Source organism: Mustela lutreola, chromosome 10, assembly GCF_030435805.1.
Source record: "Mustela lutreola isolate mMusLut2 chromosome 10, mMusLut2.pri, whole genome shotgun sequence".
Taxonomy (NCBI): domain Eukaryota; kingdom Metazoa; phylum Chordata; class Mammalia; order Carnivora; family Mustelidae; genus Mustela; species Mustela lutreola.
In genome coordinates this window covers 27,509,231-27,528,927 of record NC_081299.1, presented here as the reverse complement: position 1 = coordinate 27,528,927, position 19,697 = coordinate 27,509,231, and the positions used below count along the sequence as shown (strand labels likewise).

At 41.2% G+C, this 19,697-nt stretch overlaps 1 protein-coding gene across 4 annotated transcripts in view; it reads right to left on the bottom strand.

The window, feature by feature from the left end:
- THRAP3 (thyroid hormone receptor associated protein 3) overlaps window positions 1-19,697 on the bottom strand; it is a 75,478-nt gene that overhangs the window by 13,592 nt on the left and 42,189 nt on the right. For all 4 annotated transcript variants that reach the window (XM_059136162.1, XM_059136165.1, XM_059136164.1 and 1 more), the window contains 2 exons: window positions 5,571-5,735; window positions 567-1,472 (listed from right to left, as the gene is read on the bottom strand). In XM_059136162.1, the coding sequence (XP_058992145.1) occupies window positions 567-1,472; window positions 5,571-5,707 (1,043 nt within the window). In that variant the 5' untranslated portion in view covers window positions 5,708-5,735. The remainder of the gene's footprint in view (window positions 1-566; window positions 1,473-5,570; window positions 5,736-19,697) is intronic.

The window sequence follows — 19,697 nt, the reverse complement described above, 5'->3', positions numbered from 1 at the left end:
CTCCTAACACGCAGCCTGGTCGGCTTCTACTGGGACACACACCCACCTTGTGATTTTAAAACAAGGGCTTCCTGGACTAAGCCTTGGGTTTTCCCATTCTGCCCAGTCTCCTCAACTGGAGAGTGTGAGGGTACGAGGTGTAGCTCTTCACCATGATGGGCTGATGCAGATCGATCACAGTAGATGGTGGGTCCTACAGGGTCTAACAGCTCCAATGGGCATTCATTTTGGCAAAGACCGTGTTTTTTTTTTTTGATAGCTGACCCACAAATCTCTACTGTTCTCTGGCTTATATTGGTAGAATCCAAGGCAAATTTTATATGTGAAAACATCATTGCAGAGCAGTCTAAAACAACTTTATGCTGCAATACAAATTCAGGAAGGTAGGAAAGCTAGAGTTAAGCTAAAGGTATCCTTGGGTGGTGTTTTCAAGTTTGCTAATGCGAAGTTTAGGAAACAGGGATTACCTTATTACCATTCATCACAGAGCTCTGAGATCACATTACAATTAAGCTGCCAGCTGGGGAGGCAGGAACACCACCAGGGAGGGGAAACAAGACACTTGCCTCTTTGTGTAGGCTGCTCCTCCTGGAGCAGATGCCTCCTCCTTCTGAGACGAGCCATACGTGGAGCCAGTGGCCGGTGGACTCTTACCCACAGGGCTCTTTTTGGATGGACTCAAGGACCCAGAGCCATGATCGAATTGACCTTGGTGTGTCCCAGCCTGGTACCCAGCACCACTCTGCAGAGTTGAGCCCATCTGGGACGTGTTGGAAAGCGGAGGGCTGGGTTTTGGCACAGGGCTTGGACGGGGTGAGCGCCGCCTCACCACCACCGACTGGAGTGGGCTTTTAAGAGCAGGGCTTCGCTCCCGAGGGCTCAACTCAGAAACGGCAGAGGCCCGTGATGCAGAACCAGCACTGTATGTGGTGGCATCTGGCCATGCTTTCGAACTGTCAGATGCTTTTGTATCTTGAGAGGTGCCTCCAGAGAACGTCTGTTCCTTGGCCTCGTCTCCTTGGTTATCCCCGGCAGCCTGAGACGGCCGGCTATCCTTTGAAGAGGACTTTTTCTCCTTTGTGGACTTGCGCTTGGAAGATTCCACTCGGCTGTGGTTGGAGGAAGAACGAGAGGATGAGGAGCGCCTTGACCTGTCAGAGGAAGACTTATCGGAGTTTCTAGAATGGCTCCTGGATCTTGGTGAAGGGGACCTTCTCTTTGGGGACCGGGATCGGGAACGGCCCCGACGAGGACTATATGCTTGCCGGTAATTCTGCCAATTGGAGCGGTAGTTTCCATAGCCACCTCGGTTATACTGGCCCCACGGATAAAAGCCTCTGTTGCGCCCACGGAAATAATAGGGCCTTCTATAGCCTCTGTTGTGACCTCGGAAATCCCGATTCTGATACACTCTTGGGTGATTTCTCTCTCTGTTATGAGCTGGAGAATATGATCTGGAACGAGACCTAGAACTGAAAAGGGGGATGGGGGAAATATTTGAATTTTTGACACAAGCCCTTTTATTTAAGAAATACCTGCCAACAAAGAGGTACAGTTTCAAACCTTGTTCTTAGGTATTTTATTTTCAGTTTTGTTCTCAAAGAAACAAACTTAAATATTTAATTCCACTGCTGATCCACATTAAGTGCAAACATATAGATAAAAATCATTTTCACCAATGATCCACTGAGACCGCTTCACTACTACCACAGCACGTTTCATTTTTTCTTTCTTTTTTCTTTTTTTACTGTAGCACATTTTAAACAGATATCAAATGTTCTTAATATAGTAAGCTAAACAAAGCCATTTTAATTAAAGTATACAAGTTGCTTTGAGTTTCACAGTGGCGCTAACGGTCCCCTAAATCCCCGGAAGTCAGGAAGAACACAAGCTCGGGTCTGCAGACCGGGGCAGGCTGTGCAGGTCCTTCAGCCCCTCCACTGGTATAACTTTCTACTCCTCATCCCATTTAGCCCTCTCTGTCTGTGCAGAGTCCACTAGGACCTGGGATTGTAAATATGTAGTCCCAAGCAAAGAACACTTAAATACGAACTTGGAGAATGCAACTTCCAAAGCTTAAAAGAATTCACTGAAATCAGATCAGCAAAATAAATAAATAAATAAAGGTTTTGGTGGTTTTTTTTTTTTTTTTACTGAGAACCTGGATATGGTCTCACTACTCAGGTCTGAGTTTCTGTTGCTGAACACAAGATCCTACACCTGGGTGCCACAAGAGGGCACCATGTGATCGCAAGACACCCAAGCACACAAGTTAACATAAGAAAACTATAAAATCAGCCCTCTTCCAGCATCACCACCCACATTTCTTTCCAGCCAACCTAAAGCCTAGTGTTGTGTTCTTCTTCATTCAACAGTATGGAACCCTAATAGAGCAAAGGCACATTTCCAGAACCACAGGGATTCAACAGTGACCTAACTTTGTAAACATTTCATGCTTATGAATGCTAGGCTTGTCAATGCTAGGGAGCATGTTAGGGAGCTTCGAATGCTAGGGAACTTCGTTTCCACCAAAAAGCCAAAAGCTGTTATCTGTTGGGTGTAAAAATCCACTGGGGTCCTTGTATACCCAATGTGCCTTGTCAACTGAGACACAGATCTTTCATACTAACCACTACTCCTGAACAGTTAGATAAAAATATGTAAAATTATTAGAGAAGTCTTTCCAAAAATACTTTCTTCATACATAGTAGGATAAAACCCTTTGGCTAATCAACAGCACTTTCCATATTAGACCTAACTAGGAACAGATACATTCTGTTTGCCTGTTTTATAAATAACTACATTTAGCAAATGTGAGAGGTCTTAACTCAACAATGGTGTTTTTAAAAAGAAACTTACATTTAATTTAATCTAAAGAAGATAAGGTGGAATTGGTCTTCCACTCCTTATTACCCATGGTGTTCAGGTTCTTTACCTACCCCAAGAACAACAGTGACTGGCAAAAATGCATCCTATTATTGGTTGTTAACGGTTGCTATTCAGGTACAATTAAAAAACAAAAACAAAAACTTACCTTCCATACTTTTCATTCGAAAACAGTAACAATATAAGAAAAGAAGGAAGAGGAAGATGCAGGCTATGAAACTGAACATGACCCGATTAAATGGCTATACTCGAGAGAGGTGATGCACCACCAGCACTAAGGAGGGTTTAATTCATGTTCCCATCCTCAGAGGCTACTGCTGCTTCTGTCACCAACTACTAGAGGGCCCTGTGGCATACTGCATCCAAAACCCGCAGTCACTGCACTGATGCAGGAACATGAGTCTCTGCAGATTGCAAATGAAGTTATTTACGAGAAGTCACTTAAAAGGATACGGTCTGTGAAATACAAGGAAACAATCAATTTTCTCCAATTCTGTAGAACTCAGCAGTTAAGTTAATTTAAAGGCATGGTTTCTCAAACTCTCTGGATAGTATACTTTCCTTATAGGAGAGGGAAAATAAAAGAAAAAAAAATCATGGAACAAATACGCCAGAAATAAAAATTGAACATCCAGTGGCAAATTCATCTGTTTCTAAAAAACAGAGATGTCAGACTAGAATCGAGTATGAAAACATGTTTTTTAGTGGAGAAATTCCTTCAAGATAACAATCTTCTCAGTATAAAAGACAGCACATGAAGTGGCTCTAGGCCTACCCCCACACATACTGCCCAAGATATTTTCCTCTCATTTGCCAAGTCAATGACCATGCCAAATAATCTGTAGAGGAAGAAGAGATCTGTCTAGACAGATCTGCCCAGAATCCCAGTTATCACAGATACTTCAGAGCTTGTTAGCATTTTTCACGCTGGTTTGTGTCAGTTCAATTTTGTCACTCAGTTTTGGTTGTATTAGCCTCTTGTTTTTGAGCCAGTTACTTGATTTCCATTCACTCGATTAAGTTTTAAAGTTACCTTTCAGAACCAACTGAGATAAACTGAAATTTAAATGGCCCAAATCTAAAGACTCTAGGTGCAAGGCAGGAGTTACAAAAAGCCACTGCTCAATCCCCCATCTTGATAGCAACTTCCTAAGGTAGATATAAATGTATTTAGTGGGCTCCCTCTTCTTTTTCCGGAGAGGTAAAAGGTGGGATAGAATTTTACTTATATGGATTCTCACACAAATGGGCAACAACCTCTATTTAGCCTACGTTTGAACTAAGTTTAGTATAAAAATGCATGCCCAAAAACCAAAGAGGAGAAGAAAGGCTAGGACTCATTACCTTCAAGGTGTAATGTTATCTTTAAAAATAAAAAATCTAGTGTTTCTTTTGTTTGAGGGAGAGACTCATTATATTCTACCTTCTTAACAGAATCATTAATATTTACGGCCGCCAACTTTTTATTCACCCTCTGGTCTGAAATTAATTTTCAGGGAGGTCTCTTACAGATTCCGTTTAAGAATCAACTTGTTCTCATCACTTCTTGGCCTTCTGGCTAGGATCAAGTGAAGAATTAACTTGTTCTTATTGGGAGGAAAGAAAAAAAAAAAAAAGAATCCCACCAACCATCTCTTTAAAACATTTTTAGGAATACTACAAGACTACGGGAATAAAGAATGCAGCTTAATAACTACTATTCCTATGGTTTATTTTAAATTTCATAATCAGTTCATTTAAGAAAAGAACTCTAGATACTCGCAAAATAAAGAATGGAGGGGGTGGGGGGGTCCCCAAGTGGTGAGACTGAGAAATTATCTCTCTGCCTGGTGCGATTCTGACAAAAATAACAAAAATTGTGCACATTATCCCCCTTTGGTAGTTAAATACAACACCATTCACATGTAGAAACTTGTATATACTAAAAGGTTCTTGTCTACTCAAAAGAAAATTAAAACAGTTTTAAAGACTAAAAAACCCAACTCCCAACACATGAAAAGAGGAAAGGCGTTGGAGGGTTAGCATCCTATTCTAAGACATAACTACAATAGGGAAATCCACCTAAAGATGTCAATACTGGCTAAATTAAAGAATACTGGCAACAAATTACAAAGAATTCTTTGTATACTTAGGCACAGTGATGTCTACAAGAGTGACTTTTGAATAGCTTTGCTGTGGTTTACCAGACAGACACTGCTTATTAGTAACTGGCACATCGGGTATATGCAAACGATTCCCATTAAGTTTTTAAGGTTTAATTATGTTAAGAGTTAATAAGGTTGCTTTCCTCACAATGTCGGTCATACTATTAATCCTCTTAGCTATCTTTTCTTTGCCGATGATGCATATAAACTTTGGTCCAAAGCCTCCAGGAAAAAACAATCAGGTGTAGAGATTTGAAGCAAGCAGCTCAGATAAAAACAAAATGCTCTTCCTTCCAAAGTAGATGAGAAATAGTACATGCTGGCAGAGGAGAAAAGGAATTAGGCAAACAGCATGGCACTCAACGGTGATTTGGATTCGCAGCATTTCAATAAACCTGTAATATCTTACAGCCCATTATCCCTCTGCCTTAAGCCAACCCACTCCAACTGAAACTCATTGAAAGAATCCAGCAAAAGCTCTTCAGACACCCACAATGATCGATGCAATGGTTATCCTGATACACAATCACATCCCCTTACCTCAGCCTGCGTTTCCTTGAACGAGAGACAGATCGACTTCGGGACCGAGACTTTGAAAATGAACGAGAACGAGATCTTGATGCAGATCTTGAGCGGGAAGAGCGAGATCCAGACTTGGATTTGTTTGTTTTTGACATCTCTGAAGAGATCACTTTTCAGTTACACCTAAAATAAGAAAACAGATTCAAACAAATGACGGAATACCTTTGCAAAGTTGACCTTCTCTGGACACTTAGAAACAATTAAACACACACACACATACACACAAAACAACTGATTAAAAACACTTTGCCCTTTTACCAAGAGGGATTTCTATGTTAACTGTACATCAATTAACAAGAAAATTTTTTTAGGGGCACCTGGCTGACTCAGTTGGTAGAGCACGCAACACTTGATCTCAGGGTTTGTGAGTTTGAGTACCGTGTTGGGCCTGGGGCCTACTTTAAAAAACAATTTTTCTTGGGGCGCCTGGGTGGCTCAGTGGGTTAAGCCACTGCCTTCGGCTCGGGTCATGATCTCAGGGTCCTGGGATCGAGTCCCGCATAGGGCTCTCTGCTCAGCAGGGAGCCTGCTTCCCTTCCTCTCTCTCTGCCTGCCTCTCTGCCTACTTGTGATCTCTCTCTGTCTGTAAATAAATAAATAAAATCTTAAAAAAAAAAAAAATTTTCTTTTTAAAGGAGGGATTTCTAAGCAGTACAGTCCCAAACAGTTCAAGCCACAGCAGCAAATGGAAAATCTGATCTGTAGCCCTGATTTGGGAACAAAATGAAACAATGACAACAGTGAGAGGAGCTACCAATGATTTGGTATACAGTCTTTGCCAATAAGCACACAAATTTTTCAGACTAAGTCAACTGTTAAAAGTATTGAAACCTGAGGCAGGTTTCCCAATTCTAAGAAAGAAAACCCTATGCAATGGGATCTTGGTTACTAAGTACATGGCAACATTTGACCATTTTCTACTCCCTGGGACTTAAAGTCATGAGGCAAATCCGTAACATTTAATTCCAAGAAAAAGATGAAGAAAATGTCACAGAACAACAAATGGGACTGGGGAAAACTGATAGCTACATGCAAAAGAATAAAACTGGATGACTTTCTTCTTATACCACACACAAAAATAAACTCAAAATGGATTAAAAGGACCTAAATGTGAGACCTCAAACCCTAAAAATCCTAAAAGAGAGCACAGGTAGTAATTTCTCTGACACTGGCTATAGCAACGTTGTTCTAGATGGGCCTCCTGAGATGAGGGGAAACAAAAGCAAAAATAAGCTATTGGGACTCCATCAAAATAAAGAGCTTCTCCACAGTGAAGCAAACAATTAATAAAACAGAAAGACAACCTACTGAATAGGAGATGAGATCTGCAAATAATGTATGTGATAAGTAGTATCCAAAATATACAAAGAACTCATACAACACATACACACAAACATACACAACCATTAAAAAATGGGCAGAAGAGGGGCTCTTGGGTGGCTCAGTGGGTTAAAGCCTCTGCCTTTGGCTTGGGTCATGATCCCAGGGTCCTGGGATCAAGCCCCGCATCAGGCTCTCTGTCAGCAGGGAGCCTGCTTCCTCCTCTCTCTCTGCCTGCCTCTCTACCTGCTTGTGATCTGTCAAATCAATAAATAAAATCTTAAAAAAAAAAAAAAATGGGCAGAAAACAGAACATATTTCTCCAAAGACAGACAGATGGCCAAGAGACAAAGGAAAAGATGCCCAACATCACTCACCATCAGGGAAATGCACATCAAAAACCACAGTGAGGTATCACCTCACACCTGTTAGAATGGGTAAAATAAAAAACACTAGAAATAACAAGGGTTGGTGAGGACATGGAGAAAAAGGAACCTTTGTGTGCTGTGGTGGGAATGCAAGCTGGTGCAGTCACTGTGGAAAACAATATGGAGGTCGCTCAAAAAAATTAAAAATAAACTTACCATATGATTGAGTAATTCCACTACTGGGTATTTACCCTAAGAATATGAACACACTAATTCAAAAAGACCTGGGCACCTCTATGTTTATTGCAGTAAAATTTAAAACAGCTAACATATGGAAATAACCCAAGTGTCCATCAACAGATGGCTAAAACGATGTGGATGAGGCACCCGGGTGGCTCAGTGGGTTAAGCATCCCACTCCTGATTTCAGCTCAGGTCATGATCTCAGGGTCTTGGGCTCCGTGCTCAGTGGACAGTCTGCTTGAGACTCCCTCGCCCTCTGCCCCTCCCCACCCCCTTCTCTCCACAAATAAATAAATAAATAAATAGATAAATCTCTAAACAAAATGTATCATCAAATACTCTAATACCATGGTGGCAAGGACTACATCCTGTAAAATACAGAGTATCAATCCATAACCACAGTACTAAGGTAATTTATAAAGTGAAGAGCTGTCACTTTCCTTTACCTCTTCTTTAGCATCAAGGGTCAACCTTCTTTCAGGTTTCCTATGAAAAAACAGAATTGCCTTTTCCTTTGTTTACCTCCTCCGCAGGAATGAATAGAGAGCCTCAGAGCTGCCCTGACAAGTTTGCTGGGTTTGGTCTGCGAGGTACGCTTCATCAAGCCAATTCACATACCCTCCTTTATACCCTACCACAACTCTGGGCATCTTCCAAGGAGCAAGAAGTTGAAGTGCTACAGCACGTGTCTATCAAAGACCAGGAAGAACAAGGGCTCTGTCAAAACCCAAAAAGCTAGTTAACAGCCAAACCAGGCCAAAATTCCAGAGCTTATTCTATCACACATCCCTGCCTCACTGCTTTGCTTAAGAGTCTCTTACAACAACGTCCTGGCTTGGGAAGGGAAAATGATTATCAGCAAACATTTCACCCTCCCTTACCTCTTGGATTTTGTTATTCAGATCTCAGCTCAAAAGCCATCTCCTTAGAGGTTTGCCTAGCCACACAATCAAAAGTAGCCACCCAGTCCTTCTCTAGGGTACTCCAGGTTATAGGGGAAATAACCATAACCATGAAAAAGAGACCTGATTTAGAGAATGACGGAGAAACTGCTAGGAAGCCAGAGACAAAGGGTAGTGAGTAAGACATTGCCAAATGAGGATGCCAAAGACCTAGAGTCTAAACCCTGCTGAAGGGACTGAACTGCTGTGTGCTTCAGCAAGGTCAAAGGGCTTTCTACCTGATGATGTTTTTTGGCAGTGGCATCATTATGCAAAGCCAGGGTAGAGGATTAAGTTATTCAGGGATAGGAGGTGGAGGTTTAACCAAGCAATTTACAGAAATTAAGTACAGAAAATGCATTTTGTTTTTCTGGCCAGCCTTCAGGATGTTTTGGGTTTTTGGGGGGTTCAGTCCTGCTGAATGTCTTTTTTCTGTCACAAGTTTAGGGCTATCTTTGCCTCATAATATCTCTGCCCAATCTTTAATTTAAGCTTGAGCAAGAAATGAAAATCCTGGGCACCTGGGTGGCTCAGTGGGTTAAAGCCTCTGCCTTCAGCTCAGGTCATGATCCCAGAGTCCTGGGATCGAGCCCCGCATCAGGCTCTCTGCTCCACAGGGAGCCTGCTTCCCCCTCTCTCTCTGCCTGCCTCTCTGCCTACTTGTGATCTCTGTCTGTCAAGTAAATAATTAAAATCTTTAAAAAGAAAAAAAAAATGAAATGAAAATCCTTTTGGATTATTCACACAACAGGTGGACAATAACAGACTTTAAAAAGAAAAAGTTCAGGGAAAAAAAGTGGCAAGTTAATGTCAAAGGAAATGCTCATTTCAACTCCCAGAAATCAGAAAATTAAGAAGCTAATTTTCAGGGGCACCTGGGTAGCTCAGATAGTTAAGCATCAGCCTTCACCTCAGGTCATGGTCTCCAGGTCCTGGGATCGGAGCCCTGCACTGGGCTCCCTGCTCAGTGGGAAGTCTGTGCTCTCTCAAATGAATAACTAAAATCTTTTTTTAAAAGATTTTTATTTATTTATACTTGAGAGAGAGAGATCACAAGCAAAGAGCAGGGGAGGGGCTCAATCCCAGAACACCAGAATCATGACCTGACCCGAACCCAGGTACCCCTCAAATGAAGTTTTTTTAAATAAATAAATAAATAAAAGCTAATTTCATTAAGAAGAAAATGTTGTTACCTAAATACAGGCAGAGCCAAACTTAACATTTCTACATGTATTAAACTTATTAGAATTGATAAGTATGCTTAAGAGTCACAATACTGTGATACACCCTCACTCCCACTCCTGGAACTTTTAAAATGTGAACTGAAACTAATTTTAAAAACATCATTATACCATGAGAAGTGGAATAACTTTGGATGATACAAAAACACAGCTGGAAATAATCAATGAATCATTTAACTCATTCAAGAGGATGCTAGCTAGTGGATAAACACTTAAATTAAAATTAAAGCGGATCTGGGGTGCCTGGGTGGCTGAGTCAGTTAAGTGTCACTCAGCTCATGTCATGATCTCAGAACTGTGAGACTGACATGACTGGGTGTGGAGCCTGCTTGAGAGTCTGTCTCTCCCTCTGGGTCACCCCTCCTTAAAAAAAAATGTAAACCAGATTTGATCCTTGCCTTCATGGAGCTTATAGTCTAGAGGTGCTGAGAGACAACAAATATGCAACCAACCAAAAATGTAATTACAAATTCTGGTAGGTACTACAAGACAAAGATGATATAATGTTAAATGTATACAGTACAGTTGTGACTTATTTAGATAAGATGGTCAAGAGGTATTTAAGCTGTCACCTAAAGACGAACAAAGATCAAGTTACATGAAGAGAAAGGGAAAGAGGTGTCCAAAGGCAATAAGTTTTTTCCTCTCTCTTTTTAAAGATCTTATTTATTTATTTGACAGAGACAGACACAGTGAGAAAGGGAACACAAGCAGGGGGTGTGGAAGAGGGAGAAGCAGGCTTCCTGTTGAGCAGAGAGCCTGATATGGGGCTCGATCCCAGGACCTTGGGATCACAACCTGAGCCAAAGGCAGATGCCTAATGACTGAGCCACCCAGGCGCCCCAAGTTTTTTCTCTTGATATACATACATATACTTTTTTTTTAAAAAAAGATTTTATTTATTTATTTGACAAACAGAGATCACAAGTAGGCAGAGAGACAGGCCGGGGTGTGTGGGCGGGGGATACAGGCTCCCCGCTGAGCAGAGAGCCCGACACGGGCCTCGAACCCAGGATCCCGGGATCATGACCCGAACTGAAGGCAGAGGCTTTAACCCGCTGAGCCACACAGGCGCCCCAGCATACATACACTTCTTAGTATAAGATGGGGACAATCATAAGTAAAGCCATTTGATCAAGTAAGTAAAATCCATTCAAGACAACTCTCAATTCTCTTTTGAAGACTTTTAGATGTCACCGTGATTACACATACCTTTTCCTCTATCATTTCTTTCATGTCCACGTCCTACAAATATATTGAGAAGTGAGAAAAACAAACACCCCATGCAAATCAATGTGGCACCTTTTCACATGTTATGGGTACCGAGCATTTGATTTCTGTTCAAACCAGAATTTCCCCAAAAAGAAGTTTTGCTTTTTCATCAAAGCCCCCCATTCCTAGAGAGGCTGTTTCATTTAGAATATTATAAAACAAGTCAGGTCCCTACAGAAGGACTATGGTATAACATAGGCTCAGGGGAAAACATGTCCCCTCAAACACAATTTGGGTAAAACCTTCTCACATTTAAGATAAGGTAGTCATGCTCCTACACCAGATTATAAAAGAATCCACCAACTGAACAAGTAGCAATCAACAGTTATGATTAAGTGCCCAGCATGTTAAGGATGCAGAAATATAGGACCTGATTCCTCACCTCCTATAGTCAGGGGCCTGGTATGATCGAGTCTCAAACTCTCCAACACTCTTCAGACAATGTGGTAACATATCCCCATTACTACCTTGTTAATGTCAATTCGTTGTGTCTTCCTTCACTGGGATACTCAGAGCTTAAGAGTAAGTATACAAAGGTGGCCTAATATAGACTATTACTGCATCTGAAAATTTCTTTCTGGAAAGCCATACCAAGCACACACTGGCCTGAGTCTCAAGTCACTAAACCCGGATGTCTTTTCTCATACACCCTTCTGCAAGACCCCTCCTATACTCTGTATGTATTTACACTATTGTTTTCGTTCTTTTCTCCTCCAACCTTTCCTTTAAAACTCAAGAGAAGAATTTCAAACACCCTTTTGAAATCACTTCAGATACGAACCTGTCACTTGGAGTTAAGGTTCCCTTTAAGCTGTTCCTGCAGAGCCACCTGAGAGCACAGGTCCCAGAGCCATCAGCTCTTTCAAAGCCCAAGCCTTCTCCACCAGAACAATTTCTCTAATTACCAAGCAGATCAATGGGCCTTGGAAGAACAGATGCATTTTATTTAAAATGAAGATCTTAAGAGACATAATTATGGCTTTTATATCATTAAAATACATCTTACTTTTCAACCCCAAAACAAGAATATTGGCAGACAAAGCCAAAGCAAACTTCTCTAAATCAAAAACTCTCAACGAGGGGCACCTAGGTGGCTCAGTGGGTTAAGGCCTCTGCCTTCGGCTCGGGTCATGATCTCAGGGTCCTGGGATCAAGCCCTGCTTCAGGCTCTCTGCTCAGCGGGGAGCCTGCTTCCCTTCCTCTCTCTGCCTACCTCTCTGCCTACTTGTCAGATAAATAAAAATAAATAAATAAATAAATAAATAAAATCTGTCAAATAATAAATAAAATCTTTTAAAAAAAACAAACACCTCTCAACAATAAGGAAGAATTAAATTATTCCTTTTCCCTTCTCACCCCAGATTTTGTTTTCATTGTCCCTAGTAATTACGCCAGCATTATCTTGGCAATTGTTAGGTATCTGCTGAATTCACCAGAATAAACATTATGGGAGTATTTATCCCATCGCCAGAACGCTGCAGGTAGCCTGAGAGGTCACACTTGTCAGGACTTTGGGTTCCTAAAACTAAGTAGTGCCAAATATAACCTCAAAACACTAAGGTTGGGGTTCCAACCTTAGCAGCACCAAATAACCAAGCTATATATATACCACACAACTATCCTTCAATCCATAAATACTTGGTTCATATTTTAAAAGTCTTCTTGGACTTTACCTTTACAGAAAAAGGATTTACTAGTCAAGTAAACAAAAACTAAAGGCAAACATACTACGACCTGAAACAAAATGGTAACATCAAGCAGACCCAAAGCCTTCCTAGCAAGTCCTTTAAAACTTTCGAAACCCACGGACAGATAGGTAAATGGAGTTGGCTGAGGGACTAACGCACGCCCGTGATGAAGTCTAATCTCTGGCTATCTGCATCTACACTGCTTGAAGGGCTCCCCCACCGTAATTTCGTGTCTAGAGAGGGCTTTGCTTGAACAGACTATACTTTTTTTCTCTTCTCATTCCCATATCAAATTTACTATCTCGCAGAATATTCCATTTCTCCAAGAGAGCAGATTCACAACATTTTACACCGTGTTGAACTCTCATTTCAACGTACACATTACAACCAATTTGAGACCAAAGTACGAGCTGCTATTCTGATGAACAGCAGCCTCTTTTTCTAGCACCAGCAGCTTCCTTGCAGCAGTGAGGCATACAGAGGTGCCTGTATGTTATTAGACTGTATTAACATCATGAAGCTTTCATTACTAGAATACATTTCATTACTAGAATACATTCTTCCTCCAAGCACTCATGACAGAAAACCCAAGTTTTAATTCAAGAAAGCGAGAGTGTTACAAAGGAAGAACACTTTTTTTTTTTTTTAAATTTTATTTATTTATTTGACACAGAGAGAGAGAGAGATAACAAGTAGGCGGGGGTCACAAGTAGGCAGGCTCTCTGAGCAGAGAGCCCGATGTGGGGCTCAATCCCAGGACCCTGAGATCATGACCTGAGCCAAAGGCAGAGGCCCAATCCACTGAGCCACCCAGGCGCCCCGGAAGAACACTCATTTTAATGTTTAATTTGGGTTACAGGACCTAAGTAAGCTCTAAACCTAGACAATTTCAGGTCAGGATCAGTAAATATCACCTTCTAAGTGCAAAGTAAGAGAAAACTAATGGTCAAAACAGACAAGAATAATCACCTATAGAAATCTTCCCCAAAATCAGTCCTCCAAAAGGAAGTGCAAGAATCTTATGAACAGGGCGCCTGGGTGGCTCAGTTGGTTAAGCAGCTGCCTTCGGCTCAGGTCACGGTCCCCGAGTCCTGGGATAGAGTCCCGCATCAGGCTCCCAGCTCCATGGGGAGTCTGCTTCTCCCTCTGACCTTCCCGCCTCTCATGCTCTCTCTCACTGTCTCTCTCTCAAATGAATAAATAAAATCTTTAAAAAAAAAAAAAAAAAAGAATCTTATTAGCATAAGGCTTATTAAAATTCTTCTAGGTAAGACCCTAGTTTAAAATGTAAATACCGGGCATCTGGGTGGGTCAGTCAGTTGGGGGTCTGCCTTTAGTTTAGGTCATAATCCCAAGGTTCTGGGATCAAGCCCATACAGGTCTCTCTGTGGGGAGCCTGCTTCTCTTCCCCAACTCCTCTGTCAAATAAAATAAATTAAAATCTTTGATAAGGGGCGCCTGGGTGGCTCAGTGGGTTAAAGCCTCTGCCTTCGGGCTCAGGTCATGATCCCAAAGTCCTGGGATCGCGCATCGGGCTCTCTGCTCAGCGGGGAGCCTGCTTCCTCCTCTCTCCGACTGCCTCTCTGCCTACTTGTGATCTCTGTCTGTCAAATAAAAAAATAAAATCTTAAAAAAAATATATATATATATATATAAATCTTTGATAAAATAAAATGTAAATACCATATTATACCCTGAATACTGAAATGCATAGAACACCTATGACATACACTTATAAATATACAAGTTTTAGTCATGAATAAATATTGAAAACAGGAAACTAAAGCACAAGAATTTCCATCTTCTTGAAGTTCAAAAAAAGAGAAAGCTATGATTTTATGACCCATAACAGTCATCTGTAAGAAACCTTAAAGTATGAGACCAGAGTTCAAAGCTGAAAGTTAGCAAATAGCCCAGTGAAAGTTTCTGCCTTGGGCAACCCTCTGGGGCCCCTCTCTCTTTGGAAGCTTTGTACTAAACCCACCGAAAGAAATAAAGTTTCTGCTTTGCTTCTGTCTAAGACAAGCTGGGATGAAAATATGTTTGTCTCTAGGAAGGTGAAGTTTACAGGATATTTAGGTTGACAATGACGAAAAGGATTTTAAACTGGGACTATCCTCTGAAGGGCTAGGATGTATTATTTCCTCAACAAGGGCCATTCAGCTACACTCATAAGGGCTCACTACTCAAGAACATTCAGTTCCTGGGGCACCTGGCTGGCTCAAAGTCAGCAGACCATGGTTGAGTCTTGATTTCCGTCAGGGTTCTAAATTAAAGCCCTACATTGGGTGTAGACCTACTGGGGGGGGGGGGCAAGGAGCAGCTAGCTCCACCTACTCCATATCTAGAATACATTCATAGAACATCCTTCTAACTCAGTCTAACTTACTCTCTGAATGGACCAGCCCACCAAAAAGACCACCTTAGGCAAAAAATGGCTTTCTTGATGGATGTTACCTATTGAAAACAGATTAAAGTATCTGCCCTCTGCTCAAACCATAATCCCAGGGTACTGGGAAGGAGTCCCCCATCCCGCTCCCTGCTCGGCAGGAAGGATGCTTCTCCCTCTCCCTCTGCCCCCTCCCCCATACTTGTGCTCTCCCCCTCTCAATCAGACATATAAATCTTTAAAAAAGGAAGAGAAAAATGATTCCCTGGCACTTTGATTACCAGTAACAACTGCTAAAGTTTACCAAGATACGCTAGATAAGGAGCTACAAACCTTAATTACCTCATTTTTATAAACCTAAACCTCTTTAACTACTATGTTCTGAACCAGTTTTACAGAAGAGAAAACAAGGACCTGAGTTAGGTAACTCGCCTCCCGAAGTTCCAAAGCTAAATAGGTCCAAAATTCAATCACACGCTTTTCCAACATTGTGACTCACCATCACCTTACAGGTTAGCTATTCTATTTTCATATTTCAGCCATCAGTCTCTTGTGAAGCTGTTTAGTTAAAAAAAAAAAAAAAATCTCTGAAGCATAATGATCTCTGGGAATTTAGTTCTTCCACCAGCAAAGCAGAAATGCTCAACAAAAGCAACCAGCTCTCTTCTCCAACCCCTATCTCTAACTTGTAACATTCCAAAAAATGGAAACATATTCTGCTTGAAACCGGCCTCAGAACTTCCAGTACAAAAAGAAATCTTTTACCAAAGACAATACGAATGTTTCTGTTATAGATCATTTGAGAGAACCTGAACAGGAAAACTACAGCCTGGTGTAGAGAACAAAGGGCTTCATGTAACAAGAGACTACTAACAAGAAACTCAAATATAACCACCTAGAATTTTTTAAATGGTCCTTGCTTGGAAAGGGGCAGCTCAACACCAGCCCTCTTCTGCGAAGATTGTCTGCTGTAGAGCTTCCATCCATCTTTAAACATGATGATAAGCTACAGGTTTTCCACAGAGGTCTAAGAGACTGAGGAGGTCTCTTTCTATTCCTAGTGTGTTGAACATTTTAATTATGAAAGTGTGTTGGGATTTTTTTCCCAAATGTTTTTATTGTGTCACTGAGATCATGTTCTTTATTCTATTTATACAGTTTATTCCATTAACTGGTTTTCAACGGCTATTGGAGAACACCTGCTTTTAAAACAGATCTTAAAATTATCCTCAGCTGCTTATGGGTCTCTACCGTAACTCTGAAAAAACCAGAAAAGCTCCTGAGACCTGATTCCATATGGGCCTGCCCTGGCTGTCCCTTGCCCACAACTAAGTCTCTGCTATGCCAAGAGGACAGCACACTTTTCCAGATCAGATGGCACTACATCCAATGACCATAAGGTAACCTAAGAGCGCTAACCGAATTAGTTGAACAATTCGGGACACCCAAACCAGGAGGCTACAAAATGAAGTGGCTAGAGATCCTGGTATCCACTGCATCTTCAGCATTCTGCACCGTGTGAAGCCACAGAGTGAACACTTCACATTTGCTAAATGAACTGATCCTTTCAAACTTGCTCTTCATTCTCCAAGCTCCCCACCCACACCAGCAGGAGTAACAAAAGACCAGTTGATCAAATATTAACAATACAATCCAGAATAGAATTCAGTCCATACCACAGCCCTAATCATGCCTGCTAAACTGAAAGTTGAGATCACTCTTAACCGTTCTACGTCTTACACCAACACAGAGAAGACCAAACAGACCTCAAGTGTTAGGGAGAGACACTCACACTTCACTTATTAGTGACATGTTAGAGTAAAACTCTACTGCCACCAAGTCAGTCAACGCAGCATCCTTTCAGCAGTAGCTGGGATAAGAAGCAGAAAATTCTTGGTGAACAAGATACAAAATGACCAAGATAGAGAAAAGACAGAAGCAGAAATACCAAGAGAGAAATTCAGCATTCATAAAAAGATAGTGGGCAAAGTAGTGTGCCTCTGGAAAGTTCAGGGTAGGAGAAAAGAGCTCAGGTGAAATATTAAACATGTTTACTATTTTATGCTTTCCTCTAGAGATTATCCCTCTCCTGAGTGAAAGAGGGAAACAGAATCAAGAGCAGCTGGGGGTATCTCTAGGGTAACACTTCGTCCAGGCTTCACTCCCCACCTGTATCCCTGAAGGAACTGAAATGAGGTGGGGGGCGGTCGGGGAAGACAATAAAGTGGTCTCTGATTTCAATTCAGAACCGAAATTAGTATACTTATGGGTTTATTTAAGAATTCACTCTAATATGTGGCTTTCTTAAATTATTAAGTAAATCAGTAAGTACAATACTAATTTCAATTCTGAGGCCCTAAAATTTATAGAGAATAATCACAATGTGCATTCAACACCTTCCTAAAGGTGGAAAAGGGCCTGTGGGGAGAATGGCAATTACTGCTTGAATAATTTAAAGACACAACAAAAGGCCTGGCCTTGCTTAGGTTATAAAATCAAAATTATTCTGGGGGTACCTGGCTGGTTCAGCAGTAGAGGACAAAACTCTTTTGATCTTGAGGTCATGAGTTCAAGCTCCACACTGGGCAAAGAGCTTAATTTAAAACAAAACAAAACAAAACAAAACAAAACAAAAACTATTCCGAAGTTTAGTACTAAAATTCTTAAAAGTTTAAATATCGAATTCTATGGACTCTGGCAGAAGTGCTTCACAAATGTGTAATATATAGGTACAGATGTACACAAAAGACATACCTATAAGCACATGCAGCAAACTGTTAACAGCGGTGACCTCTGCAGAGCAAGAAGGGAAGTATGAAGAGGCAGAGGGCAGGAGAAAAAGAGACACAAAATGAGGTAGACAGGATGACAGCTTCTTACTTTACATATAATTCTCTCAGCTGGTCATTTTACAGATGACTTCCCCCCATATTCTAAAAAATCAAAGTTGTTGACATTCCAGAGTTAATGGGTTGACTCTTATCTTTAATGTGGAATCAAACATCTATCCATCTCCTTCTGAGATATCTTTAAAAATCCAAAACAGCCATTTCCATGATCCTAGATAAATAAAGCTGCATTATAATTACTCAAAGTCCATCTGGGGAAACCTTATTACAGTAGGACTGTTTTATTCTTTTATGTCTTTAAAGAGGATTAAGAAAGGCCAGCCTTATAGCCAACTGAGTTCTATTACTTTAAAATGTATTTATTATGGAAGTGTTGATTCATACACAAAACTAGAAAAAAACAGTTGAAAGAACCCAAGTGTACCCATCACCCAGCTTCAAAAACTACCCTCTGCAGGTTGGCTCTATTTATAGTCAAAATCCTAACTAGTATGGGCGGATATAGCCAGTCTCTGCAGCTATTTTCCTGTATCTTTTCCCTTAAAATAAACAACAACAACAACAACAACAACAACAATAAAATACAACAGAGATTCCCTGTATTAAGAAACCCCCCCCCAAAAAATACCAAATCACTGTACTGTACACCTGAATCTAGTATGTCAATTATATCTCAATTTAAAAAAATACACCCAGGGGCACCTGGCTGGCTCAGTCAGTACAGCATGCCACTCTTGATCTCGGGGAAGGGAGGTGCCTATGAGTTCAAGCCCCATGATGGATATAGAGATCACTTAAAAAAAAAAAAAGTAATGAAGAGACCCAATTTGCTCACCTCCACATGCTTCTCCATGTATCCTCTGCAAAGAAGTCCACAAGGAAGATCATTTATCAGCAAATAACAATCCCTCTGACTTAACTTCAGACACATTTAAAGCCAATTCCAAAGTGCAACCCTAAACTACCTCCTAATTACCGGACATGAGAAGTCTAAAATACCATTCCCATGGTGGGCTGTTTCATCGACCTGTTTTTAGAAGTGTGAATACCTTGTAACAGCTGAGAAAATCACTTTGAGAGAGCAGAAAATACGTATTAACAAATACACATTTGATTAGCAACCCCCGTAAGCTAAAAGCCTTCTAATACAAAGTCCAAAATCCTCTGTAAAAATTTTGAGCTCACGTCAACTGTTTGGCATTTAGGGAAATACATGATATGGTCACTTGTTCCCCAGTGTGGTTTTTTTGGGGCCGCTGGGTGACTCAGTCCATGTCTGGCTTCAGCTCAGGTCCGGGTCTTGGGATTGAACCCCGCATCTGGCTCCGTGCTCAGTGGGGAGCCTCCTTCTCCCTCTGCCTCCACCTCTCTGCCCTGCTTGGGCTGCTCTCTCTCTGTCTCAAATAAATAAATAAATCTTTTAAAACTGATTTACTTATTCATTTGAGCTGGGGTGAGGGGACAGTGGGACAAAGGAAAAGAGGATCTCAAGCAGACTCCCCGCTGAGTACAGAGCCAGACCTCACAACCCTGAGATCAGGACCTGAGCCAGAATCAAGAGTCTGACACTCAGCTGACTGAGGCACCTAGGCATCCCTCCAATGTGCTTTTTGTCAGCCTTACTATCAACTTCCCTCAAAGTAACAATTTTATTAATGAAAGCATATACTTTAGTTCACTTATGTTAACAACGACCTGTTTACAAAAAACAAATTCCCAACTGTCCTTCCTAACTGTTGTTGTTGAGCTGGAAAGAGAATTCTGAGGAACCAGCT